Source organism: Panthera onca, chromosome B3 (genome assembly GCF_046562875.1).
Source record: "Panthera onca isolate mPanOnc1 chromosome B3, mPanOnc1 haplotype 2, whole genome shotgun sequence".
In the NCBI taxonomy this organism is placed as follows: Eukaryota; Metazoa; Chordata; class Mammalia; order Carnivora; family Felidae; genus Panthera; species Panthera onca.
This window is the reverse complement of record NC_138344.1, coordinates 41,519,240-41,532,140: the sequence shown is the minus strand read 5'-3', so window position 1 is coordinate 41,532,140 and position 12,901 is coordinate 41,519,240. Positions and strand designations below refer to the sequence as shown.

The 12,901-nt window shown below is 46.9% G+C and overlaps 2 protein-coding genes across 9 annotated transcripts in view; one reads left to right on the top strand and one right to left on the bottom strand.

Moving 5' to 3' along the window:
• APH1B (aph-1B gamma-secretase subunit) overlaps positions 1-12,901 on the top strand; it is an 87,787-nt gene that overhangs the window by 58,072 nt on the left and 16,814 nt on the right. The window contains exon 7 of one of the 3 annotated variants that reach the window (XM_078448705.2): positions 4,355-4,373. The exons of the other annotated variants lie outside the window; for them this stretch is intronic. The gene's annotated coding sequence lies outside the window, so the exon portion shown is untranslated. Of the gene's footprint in view, positions 1-4,354; positions 4,374-12,901 lie in introns of those variants that run through there. 3 annotated transcript variants of the gene reach the window in all.
• Positions 188-12,901, bottom strand: part of CA12 (carbonic anhydrase 12) — a 51,989-nt gene continuing 39,275 nt past the window's right edge. Inside the window, exons 9-11 of one of the 6 annotated variants that reach the window (XM_060618353.3) lie at positions 4,515-4,547; positions 3,557-3,644; positions 188-2,730 (exon numbers count right to left, since the gene is read on the bottom strand). In XM_060618353.3, the coding sequence (XP_060474336.1) occupies positions 2,661-2,730; positions 3,557-3,644; positions 4,515-4,547 (191 nt within the window). In that variant the 3' untranslated portion in view covers positions 188-2,660. Of the gene's footprint in view, positions 2,734-3,556; positions 12,579-12,901 lie in introns of those variants that run through there. The other 5 variants (XM_060618352.3, XM_060618355.3, XM_060618354.3 and 2 more) reach the window with 5 other exon arrangements.

Here is a 12,901-nt window from a genome sequence, read left to right as displayed (position 1 = left end):
TGCACATACCATAGGCCTCCTTCCTCAGTAAAATGATTAAATACATTGGTGTATTTTCCTTTGGAGCAGGGTTCTAAGACCTGGATGCAAGTGACATCATTATGATCAGTTACATGTCACCATAGACCAGGAACTACCAAGTGCTTTGCCAACAGTAATGCTTAGCCTCACCTCCAAAAAATCAGTCTGATGTGAAAAACATTTTATTTATAATTTCTCATATTTATAGTTTAGGTCTTCATTACAATCATTCTTACAATAAATACAGAAGTGCTAAACGTCATCATCACAGTGGCCCATGATCCATCCGTGACACAGGAATGGAGGGGTGCTGCAGACCCCACTGCTCCCCAGCGGTGCTCAGGAGGACTTCAGAGAGTTTAGCAAAGGGGAGAAGAATCTAAGGTCTGAACTTGAAATAGGATTAATAGTCAATGCAGCAAAATCCTAGAATGTCTATTAAGGAAACAAGTATAAGTTACTGTTTTTACCAGACGGCACTAAAGAAACAGAATACAGAAACTCAGGTTATCCGTTGGTGAAGCAAAGAAGCCAGGGCCTTCCGTGTGTCCCTTTCCCAGTCTGTGCCTGGTTTTTGTGATCTCTACCTGCTGTGCACCCAGCACGGCACCGGGGCCCTCCACCAGGTGCATGGGAGACAGAGGAGCGTCACACACCACAGTCTGGGTTCCTGTAGTGGCCACTGGTGTCAGTGGAATGAGAGAGTATCTGAAGAAAGGCTTCCCAATTCCAAAGCTGCTGGGTCCTCAGAGGTCCCATAATGATTCACATGGAAGTTGACAGTGTTGATTCTTGGAGCCTTCTGCCTGCCTCCCTAGCATTGCTTTATCTCAGCCACAGGGCAGGAAAAAATGCCAGTTTTCATGGCTCAGTAGATCTCCCTTTCTTTGAGCAGCTGTCATGCCAGGTATGATGATCTCTTTGTTCTCTTACAAAATTTGTTCAAAAAAGGTATAGAGAGACATTCCCATGGCTCTGGAGTGGTTTATGTTGGTTTCTGATGGACAACTTTGGGCCAAGGCCAAGAAAGCATCCCCTAAGTCACATTGCTCTGTCATGAGGGCTGTCCCTACTGTCATTTGATCAGCATCAGGCATGCTAATGGCAAGGTTGGGATGCTGCCCCAGGCTCCAAAGCTGTCAAGAGTTCTCATCCACACACATCTGAGTGTCCATTAGGTCTTTCATAACTTTGTTTAGCAAACTAGCTACAAAGCCGCAGGGCTTGCCATCGCTACAAAAAGTCATGACAGTAGAAAAGGGAAAAGACTTCTCAGAGTCAGAGAGAGGAGTAGAAGGAAAAAGATGTTATAAAGAAATCTGTGCTTTGATAGGACATTCCATGCTGTCAAAATGAGACCAGGAATCAGAAAGCTGTCTGTGAACTGCAAGGTGCTGGCCATGAGAGGTTGGTGCTGGAAGCTCCTTCTCAGTCATGGAACTAACTGATCTCCATGGGGCTCTTACATCTAGGAAAGAGTTAAGTCTTTTCAGAAACTGCGACTTGAGTGGAAGACCATGAAGAATCTTTGTAACATTCCATTATTATTGGTCCCTAAATACCGTGGTGCCCCCACCCTGCACAGATAACTTCCCGCTTTCATATCTCGAAAACAGATTTTAACCAAGCCCCCCCCCAGATTTTAACTCAATATTCCCCAAGTCAGAGAAGTAAGAAGTCCCCATTCCATCCAGCTAGGCACTAGAGATACCACAGAAGTGGCAGAAATGAAATTTGGGCAAAAGAGATGAAGCTCTTCAATCGTTTTGTATCTGCCCGTTTCCTGTAGAATCAAAAGCAGTTTGAGTCATCTCAGAACTCATGTCTAGGAGAGAGAAAGCAACAACACATTTTCAAGGAATAGCCTAATCATGTATAAAGTGTGTGGAGTACAAAGCATAACTGCCCCACCTACAGGAGTCTGGGCTTGACCTTAATATTCTGTCCTTCTCACACTTATGGCTTGACAGACAACTTCTGACTCCAAAGTGAGGTTCCTCCAGACCTTAGGTGTCTTCTCATTCTCTCCCTCTCAGGTCCCTTCACTATATTTGAACCAAAGTACAGGACTTTGGAAATGCCTCTACTCTGTTTCAAAGAATCTCTCTTGTTTTCTTTTGTCTCTGATACCTTGACCCTTCCTGAATCATTCTTCCTTCCAATTGTAAGGTCAGACCAAAGCTTTTGTCATAGCAGGAGGAAATCAGAGGAGAACAACAACCCCTTCCCTGAGGAAAGAAACTGAGTCTCAAAAGCAAATCCTAAGCAGAGAGTGCACATCCAGGTCTGGAAGCTTCGACAAGAAGCAGGATTTCCAGGATCCTTGAAATCACACTCAGGTGAATCCCTGGGTCAGAGTGTTTTGTGCCCCCAGAATCCAGACACCTTAATGGTCCACACAGCTGAAGCAGACTCAGAGTTTCTGCCTCCTTGGTGAGTTATTCCCATCCATGCATCGCACTGGCCGGTGGCCGTTGCATCAGGATGGCAGGGCACCCACCGAGAAGCGCCCCCATGGGTCTGGAGTGTTTGTGGGTTGAGCGTCAGAGAACCTCAGCTATTTCAAGTGTCTAGGGAGCCACACTGTGTAGTGTCCAAACCAAAGTCCTTCCTTGGACGTGCCTGGGAGTTCTGGGGCCTCAGGCATGAGCTTCGGTCTCCTTCTTGATGGCCGGTTTGTAAATGACTCCTTTGTTGTCACCTTTTTTGCTACTGGAACAGGAAGAACACACATTTAGTCTCAGTTAAAGAGAAGAGACAGGCAGAGAGTAGCCTGACTCAGCTATGAAATAAGATGAACTTTAGGGGTCAGATTCCTTTCTTAGGGACCTTTCCCCAGTTCTGTCACTCTTGGGAGGAATGCCCCCAAATAAAGCATCAACCAAAAAGGAACCTCATCTGAAGAGCTTGTTTAAATGTAGACTTTTTTTGAGCCCAACCATCAGAGACCGATTCAGTCTGGAGTGGGGCCCAGGAATCTGCAACTGTTCTCTTTTAACAGCTGCATTTTGAAGAAGGTCTCATGACTACCCTGACTTCAAACCTTTGATTGTGTATAACAAAGCTCCTGGAAACTTTTGTTACAAATGCCAGAAGAAATAGATTTTATAAAAACCAAACATGACAATAAAAACATGAGCAAAGGGCATTAATAGCTAATGTGAGTGATGAATCAAATTTTCCTTCTTTTTTCTTTTTGGGTTCAGAGAAGAAACGGAGACAGCCTTGCAGCTTGTATTTAGCCAAATGGGGCCTCCCGCGCCCCAGTCGAGAGACTTGTCTCTTGTCTAAGGTGTTAGCTGGTGCAGCAAGGCTGGCAGACACACCTCCAGCTCTAAGCATAAGGATCCTTAAATGACCAGCATCTCCTGCAGAGGATGCGAGGGGCAATTGTGTTCTGGAAACAGCACCCGTAGGATAAGTGTTGGTACAGGTGACAGGGGCCCTTCGTTCTGCAGGCTGCCTTTCCAGACAGATCAATCCTCATGGACAAATAAGCTACCCACTCTCATTTAGAACCAAAACCAGCTCCTACCTCTTCTTTCTTCTGAAAAGCCAAATGGACACTGCCAGGACAACGCAGATGCCAAGAACGCCAGCCAGGGCCACTGAAAGGATGATGCCTGGTGAAGAGGCAATGAACACACATTACCTTCCTCCCTTCCCCTGCGTCTCGTCCCATGGCACATGGGTGTGAAGTCATGTGACAGCTGTATAATCTGCCACAGAAAGGTGTCATTTCCCTATTTCTGTTCTCAGGTTCTGGTCTTTAGCTCAGCAGAACTGGCTGGAGTACTTGGGGGGGATGGGCATTTGCAAACTGTAGTGACTCTTCAAGGGTTCTCAAACTTATACCAGGATCATCTGAAGAGCTTGTTTAAATGTAGACTTTTTTTGAGCCCAACCATCAGAGACTGATTCAGTCTGGAGTGGGGCCCAGGAATCTGCATTTTTACCAAACAAACAGCTCTAGCTGATGCTGATGTAAATGGTTCATGAACCACACTTTGAGAAACCCTGAGCTACAGAATAAGAACTTACTCTGTCTTTGTTTGCTGGATTTAAGGCCCATTGGGATGCCTCTATTGGCTTTTCCCCCAAGCTCCATTGCACAGTCCTAAGCAGTCCAAGACAACCAGGGGTCCATTGCCAAGATCACCTAGCCAGTCACCCAACCTCCACACTGGGCTCAGGCATGTTTTTTTTTTTTAGACAATGGCTTCCCACCATGGCCAGCAGGTCTTGGATAGCTCGTTGAATGTACACATGCTATAGAGTGATTAGGTCTTTCATTAGGGAAGCATTTGATTGGCGGTTCATCTTTGAATCACAGAGTGACCTGAAGGTAAGACCCACAGCAAGGAGAGGACCGGGAGCCAGAGCAACAGCACAGAGAAGCAGGGAGATTGGGCTGGAAGTATCACAGGCCCAGATCACACCAAGAATCACAGAGATCACCCAGCTGCAGCATGCAAGGCCAGCAGGCCACATACCCAGACTCAGTCCTGTGTAGGTAAGGTCTTGCACTTCAAAGGGGAGAGGAAAAGGTTGAAAATTAACCAAGTCAAACCATGGTGGATTTGACCAGTGTGCTGAACATTTGGTTGGAAGTACAGGGCTTATACAGACTTTCTGAGAGCATTCATTCTTGACTCAGGTGCCTGATGGTATAGAGGGAATTGCCCACCTTGGGAGTTCACACTGTGATCCTCCTTTCCAATTTTTGTCACAGCAGTCTTTTTGCTAGGGCAAGACTTCAGTTTTTAGTACAACATGGCTAGAGTGGGAACATAAGGAAGGGTAAGGATCAGAGTCTCCTTGGGCAGGCTATTATCTGCTGCTTGGATACCTATCCCTCTTCATCTGTAAGGAATCTTCCAGGTTCTGGCTGTCTGGGGCTGGCAGGGCTTAGCTGGAGCCTGTGGCTAGACTTCTGCTCCATCCCTGTCTAGTCCTGTTATCATGATTTGGTTTTGTTTTTGCTTTGGCCCCACTGGACAAACTGGAGAAACCCCTCCCTGATACTAGCCTCCCTTCTCTGATGTGGAACGAGAAGATTGTGGCTTCTCTTAGTGAGTTCCTTTGGGGGTAAGTTAGGAGTCTTCAGTGGGGCTGAAATAGTGCCCAGCTCTCTGAAATAAAATCCCATAGTCAGCCTCCTAGGGACCTCCCTGGGGGAGGGTAATGGGTGAGCCCATCTTCTTGAGTAAGACAGTGATGCCCAGTCATGAAGCTCCCCTGGGTAACCCCAGCATGCTCCTTCCAGGTTCTTAGAACTACTCCCCATTCTCCCAATCAGGTCCTGCATCTAAAGAAAGTCTCTGTTACACATACCCTCTTGTCTGGTGGTTTTCTGACCTTAGCAGAAACTTCTAGCATATGTGTGTATGTGTCGTGTGGGTGCTTGTTCCAGCTCACATTGGAAGCCAGAGTTGTGGCCACCCAGCGTGACACTCAGCAGAGCCTGTGCCCACAGAGCCCACTCTGAGACTCAGACCTTGGGAGAGCCCTGGCCAGTTGTGAGATGTCAACAGAGGGCCAGGGACTCAGACTTGGGGGCACTTGACACCCTGGGGAACCAGACCTGAGACTGCAGGATGAGGGTTTTTTTGTTCACTCCCTTCTCCTGTTATGTGGCCAGAGTCTGGTTGATTCCCCCGGAGCCATCAGCCCTGTGTCTTTTCCCGGCTGTCCTCTTCCACAGTCTCACACTGACCCTGCAGCCTCCCTCATCCAAGGCTGGCCCCTAGGAGTCTCTGGTCTGGCCTCCCCAGGTGGCCCGAGGCTGTTGTCAGAATAAGCAGAGCCGGTATGGAGAGGGGCTATCCACAAAGTACAGGGTGGCCTGTTCTCTTGGCTCTTGCTCGCCATCAGCAGCCCATGGCCTCCCAAGTGGCAGAGAGAGTGTGGCTCCGATGGCCTGATTCTCTGCTCCAAGTCTCTTCTTGTAACCTGAATACAAGGACCAGTCTGTGGCTTAGGGAGACACTCAGGATATGAGTCTCCCCTGAGGAGAGTGTCCAGTATTTGTATAGCATATGCTGTGTTCTCTGTACAACCTCTGGCCTCTGCACACCGTAATTTGGTATTTTTGGTTTTTTTTTTAAGTTACCTAGAGGCAACCAAGGCCTCTAAGATCTTAAAAACAACAGCCAAACCCCCAACTGCTCATGCTTTCTTTTCCAAGCCTTTTGATGAAATACACTTTTGTTCTTTGTTCCTAAAGCTCCAGATGTCTGTGGTACCAAACTAGTTCTCGCCACGTAAGACCATCACTAGTAAGCCTAACCACTGGCTAAGCTGCCCCAACTGAACAGTTTCTAAAGTCGTTGCTTTCACAGTCACCTCAAACATCCTTGAGAAACACACAGGGCCCCGGACAGCTGAGCAGCCCCACTCCAGACTGTAGGGGGCACCCCCAGGGAGCTTGGGGAGCAGAGCCAAGTGTACAGAAGCAAGGCCCCCAGAGATGGGACTTTTCTCAAGAGTCCATGGCCCAAGTTGATGTCTTATCTGGAAGGAAATCTGGCCGCCCTTGGCTGTATTAGGCCCTGTAAACAACGGGCTAATTTAATCCAGGGCTCTAACCAGGGTTCCTTGCTCCTGGATGACCACTTGTGAGGGCCTAAATTGCCTTTCTGTGGAAATAATGAAATGAGCAAGCAGCCACAAAGGCAAAGTAAGCCCCGGAGACTGGGACAGATGCTTTTCAGCCAAGACTTTGATGCAGCAAAGACAAAGCGGCTTGACTGAGCAAGTGAAAAGCGTAAGCCACTATGGAAGAGGAATGGTAGTGAGGGTGTCACCTCCCAAGAATTCCACCCCCAGGGGAGCCCAGGGCAGGAAAATGTTGTTGGGATGCTACCCCCTGCCAGTTGAGACAGCACCAACCATCCAGGAAGCGGGACTTCTCTGCAGAGCCAGATGAAGTCCACAGGGCTTGGGGCCCCCTGGAAGCAGCTGCTAAAGCATCTGCTAATTAACAGGAGAGGGGAAAGTCAGGGAGACTTTGGGGGCACAGGGAAAGCTCTTGAGGCAACTGAAGAAGTAGAGCCCAGAGAGAAAAGCCAAAGCCTGCATCAAGCAGAGCCTGTGTGATGGTGTAGAGAATAGGGAACACAGTTGATGATGGGAGGGACACAGCCAGAGAAATTCATCTGCAGATTAAACAAAGAAATGGTTTGGTTTCTAAATGGCGACTAACACAGGCAGTTCCCACTGAAGAACAGTGAGACAGGAGAAACAGAGACAGGCTGCTTGACGGAGATGGCCCACAAGAGCTACTGCATGAGAACACGACGAAGGGGCTTCCGAGCTGGTTGGTTAAGAGGGTGCATGCCATACAGATGTGGGAGCTATCTGCTACTAGAAAGTGCTCTGGTACGGGTCAGGGTGAGCAAAGATAGGGCAGTATGACACAGAGAATGAAATCACACAGATACAGAAGAATTCGGTTGTCACATGCCTCCCCAGGAGGGTACAGATCCCGGAGAAGGCAGACAAACTGATTGCCACAGGGGCACTGCTACCTGTTGTTGCTGGCTCAGGAGCTGGATCTTCCACTGGTATCTCGCTGGACCGAGGGATGCTGGTTAACTGCTTTTGAGGTCTTCTGAAGCCTCAAGTGCAGACACAGAAAAGCCCAGCAGAAGGAACAAGCCCCTCGTTCACACAGCTTGCCGTTCCTGGAACAACTCTAGCATTTTCGAGATCTATTTGCAATTCTGTTTATTCAAACAGAATTTTAAATAAAGAGGAATACAATCCTTACTGTTATTCCTTTCAAAATGTTATTTTAGGGGCTCCTGGGTGGCTCAATCGGTTGAGCATGCAACTCTTGATTTCGGCTCAGGTCATGATCTCACGGTTTGTGGGATTGAGCCCTGTGTCAGGCTCTGTGCTGACAGCATGGAGCCTGCTTGGGATTCTCTCTCCCCCACTCTCACTGCCTCTCCCTCGGTCATGCTTGTTCTCTCTCTCAAAATAAATAAACATTAAAAAAATATTAAAGTATGGACTATTTTGGTAAGTGACATTTTACATAGTTACATACACGTGTATACATATGTATATGCCTCTTTAGCAGTCTCCAGTCTTATAAAAGAGACAAGAAGAGCTTTGGCTTAGCAGGGATTTGATAGTTTTAAATACATAAAATCCAGTTTGAGATGATAAAAGCTCTTATTATTATGCTTAATACAAGTCATAGAGTGAAGTAACTGAAATGCTAGTCCTCTCTTTGAATGATGCTTTGGTAAGAAAAGCAAGGAAGATGCCCTCAGTGACCACAGAACATAGCTATCTTTGGAGAACATATTTAACTGGAGGACTTTTTTATTGACACTATGGAATCCCAAAAAGAAATAATATCTACAGATCTGCCAAAAGGTTGCCACCACATTACATCAGGGTGCTGGTTTTCTACAACCATGATAGGGACTGAGGGCTTTGCCCTCCAGATGGCAGGATTGTAGGCCCAGGACAGAAAGCCACACATTGCTCTGAGGGGCCTGAATCCCGGGGCAGTAGGCGTGGGTTACAATCCCAGCACTGGGGGTTTAGTGCGCTCCGCTCCCTTCAGTGGCCAGGCACAGGCTGTCTGTGCTGAAGGAATGGTAGGTGGTGGCACGGGGGCCTCTTACTCCTTTTAGGCCAGAGCAACAGAAAAAGCCTGACAGCATCCCTAGGCGACTCTCTCCTAAGACTTTGAAACTTGCCGGCTAAGTTCTGATCTTTAAGGCTTCTTAAACCAATGGATTGATTTGAATGCCTGTCGGCAACCTGAAACAAAGCAAAAGAAGACTTGAAACTAAAAGGTGACCCCTGGCCAGGCTTATGTTCAAATCATTCTGCAGAGAAGAGCCTGGGGAGGGGAGCGGAAGGGAGCTGGCTTGGTTATATCCTCTCAAACTTGTAATAAGCACCAGGCACGATGCCTGCCACAAAAGTGAGTCCCTGTCCTTAGGGTCTTGGAGCGTGTGGATAATCTAGACATTGTTTTTCTTTTTCTGTACAGCAGTAAATCATTATCCTGTGCTATGCTAAGAACCATAACAGAGATGAACGGGTTGTTCCAGCCGCATTGAAAGAGACTGTAAGTCACCTTCAGGGGAACAGGGAAGATTTCTGGCATGACGTTAGAGTGGGGTCGTGAAGGAATTTTCCAGGTGGAAAGCTGAGGGGCATCGCCGGCAAAGGGAGTCGTGTGCAGAAGTAAATCATGTGCACATGTAAAAGCAGTGCCTTGCTAAGGGAGGCCCTGCAGGGCGTGGACGGGTGCCAGGGGGAGAAATGCCGGAAAGATAGCTGGGGCCACCTCGCCGTGGGTGGGTCCAGCTTTCTGACTTTCCACCTGGTCTGCCCTGTGCCAGAGGCTTGTTTTTAAGGAGCAAGAGAACATCCACAGTGAGGTTTTTGTTCTCCATAATGCTCGGCTTGGGGTATGCTGAGGAAGCATGTGGTGTGTTGAATTGCACTAGATGAAGGGGCTAGGGACTTCGTAGCACATTTGACAATTACTCCTGACTGTTCAGCCCCCTGGATCCAGGGGAATTGGAAGGTGGGAACCCCTCTGTCTTTCATTTGGATGTCTCAGTAGACTTGGTGATACTTTCCATCTAATAGTTTTTATTTAAAAATAGGAACTTTTAGAAACAAGAGGTCAATAACCACAAAGCATACAGTCTAGTCTCAAAAAGTAGATAATTAGCCATCTTAGCTTTGTAAGAGTTTTTCCTCTTTTTAAAGGTTTTATAAAACTCCCCAGGTCTCTAAGGGTCAAGCAGATTCTAATCGTGCGACTCCACAGATTTAGCACGGGTCAAAGCCCTGCCCCACTACTGTCCAGCGCTCTTGTCTAAGAGTGCCTCAGCTGGCTCTGGGCTCTGCAGTGGGGAACATGCAGTTGCTCAGCGAAAGCCCACTAACGCATGATTATAGAAACTCTTTGGCTTCCCCTTGTCCCTCGAGTGTCCCTTGCCCTGGTATATTAAAAATAGGACTAGATAACATTAGCATTTAGGTTCGATAGGCTCTTGCTTTATTACCCACCACCGTCAGGACCCAGTGTTGCTATCTTTAGCTGGGAAGAGGTCAACGTGAAGGAACTAAGAATCAGGCTCCTGGACTGTAAATCTGCCCGTGCCATCTTTCTCCTTCTTCACAGAAGGCATCTGACTCCTGTGAGATCTGGTCTGGTCACAGGATGTCTCCCCCCTCTCTGGGGTCCCACCTTGAGGGCAATGACTCTTGTCTCCCCTCTTCAGCTCAAGTCCTCCATTTGTACCCCTTGGAAGAGGCACTTTCACAAGAGCTTAAAAAAAAAGTGCCTGACGTGACTTTCACCTCTCCATCAAGAGTGGTCATTTTAACTAAAGGCAACAAGAAACAAAACACACATGAGAGAAAAAATGGTATAAAAGCGAGGGAGAAAAATGATAACAAGTTTCCGAAGCAAATTGCTGCCTCGGAGGCATCTGGAGCCCTGATAAAGAGGTTTGTATGCTTCTCTTAAGGGTGGATAGTTCTCGCCTGTCCACTTCTCTTGGCCTTGGACATAGCCAATTATACAAAAAGCAGGTATATTCAAATTCTAAAGGAAGGTAGGGAACAGGGTTTCTCTTGAGTTTGGTTGTTCTACCTTAGAAACCCAACAACCTTTCGGTTTCAAGGGTAGCCATCACCAGATTGAAAATGTCATGCTGTAATAGAGGAAAGACCAGGGCATATGATAGAAAACTCCAGAATCCTGTCATATAAGTGAAAAAAAATCAGCATGGGCCTAGGAAATTCATCGTGTAATTCCTGGGTAGTGGTTCTCAATTTTGCCCCTCATGCCCTGGAGACATTTGGCAATGTCTGGGGACATTTTTGGCAGTCATAAGTGGGGGGATGCTATAGGCATCTAGTGGGGAGAGGGCAATGCAATGCACAGGACAGCCTCCCAGTGAGAATTATCCAGACCAAAATGTCAATAGCACCAAGGTTAAGAAACCCTGCCCTAGGGCTAAATCATAGACTACCCCTTAAGGACAGATTACTACCTCTTAAGGACAGAAATTAAGTTCTTTATTCCTTTTCTAAGCACAGTTGAGGAAGCCTGGTAAAGTTAAATGATTTAGTCCCAGTTGTTCCAATTTGGCTAAACCTCAGAGCCTACTCTCAAAGTCCTTGCACTTTCTCTCCTAGAGGATTTCCTTAACATCACTTTTCTCCTGGCTCAATGTTCCAACTCCATAGTTCCTGTTAACTTCCAGAGAAAGCTCTGAATAAATCAGGCCCTAATTACAAGTTTGCCTTAATGGAAGTTTACAGATAATTCAGCACAATTGCTAAAGGTTCACACTGACACAGGCTCACTCCATAAACCTGTAATGGCATGTTATGGTCTGAGGCCCCTCCAAGTTGGTGTGAGAGCCCCTCATAAATGCAGGTGCCCCCGGGGGGTGAGGTTTGGGGCTTCTCTCCTTTGTGGCCGTCCTCCCCATTGTTCCTTGGGAAACAGCCCCAGTAGCTGCCTGTGTCTTCGAGAAGTGGGAGGGGACAATTCTAGCCAAGTTTCTATAATCAGCCTCCAAATGAACAGGTTTGCCTTGGACTGCCAGGGTTTCTCACTCCAAGGGGAGAGCTGGGCACAGCCTGGGCTCTTGGAAGCAACAGTTCTGGGTGAGCCGTGCAGGAAGGGCAGTGGCAAAGCTGCATTTGGGCTTTGATCTTGATGTCCTGAGCCTGGAGTTGGTCTCTAGGCTTCTGCTAAGAGGCCCCTCAAGCTCCCCAGCCAGACTGGGAGAGTCTATTGAAGCGCTCTGCTACAAGCCTGACTGCACTGCCCACTCTGTGAGGGCCAACTTAGACCTGAGCTGGTCTAAGAAGATGGCTAATTATTCCCAGTGCCATAGTCCATTGTTACAAGTGGAGGTTACTTTGGGATGTCAGACTCAAGTTCCTGTGTGGTTTCTTCTGATCCTCTGTAACTGCCCTCAAACACTGTCCCTGCAACGTAAAGTCAGGATGGACAGTTGTTAGTATCCACTTCGAATCCTATAGCATGTTAGCGTTGAAAGGACATTAGCTCACCTTGTCCAACCTATCATTTTATGGCTAAGGAAACCAAGGCCAAAGAAGGGACATGATTTGCTTACATCATACAGCAGGGAGGAAACAAATTGAGGCCTTGAACCTAGATCTTCTGACTACAGGGGGAGTCTTTATGACCGTATCCCTTGTGACTTATATAGACCAATCCAGAGAAGAGATCTGATTATTATCTTGAATCACAAATAAGATCTACCTTATCTATGTGGGCCAAGTCCCTTATCTCCAGGTAGTTTTTTTGTTTTGTATTTTATTGAAGAGTTGAAGTATTTTCCATTTACCCTTGACTACTACTCCATTTAGATGAATGGGAAAAGAGAAATTTATATCCAAACTAGATCACAAAGGGATGATCTGTACATTTGAAGCATTTTCCTAGAAAAGAAGTTGACAGTCATCATCATATGCGTTCTCTGTGTTAAAGAAGGACCATTGTTCACAGATGACGTTTTCAGACCAGGAAACTGAGAAAAAGAGAGAAACTACCTTAACCAGTGGTGTGTGGCAAGGAGAGCACAAAAGATAAATTCTTGGCCAGGTCTGATTAAGTGATTGACAGGACATAATTCTGATCATATATATGGGTCAGTGCAAAAGGGCATGTTTCTAAAGCTTTCTGGCAAGGGCCCTGAAATACTATCTTCCTATGTTTAAGCTTAGTCAGTGGTAGTTATAATCTCACACAATAACAAAGGAATAAGAAGGTGAGACAAGGAGAACTGATTCTTGGACAAATGGGTTAATGGGGTCATCTTTAGATATGAACACCTGGCCCAGTTCCATCACA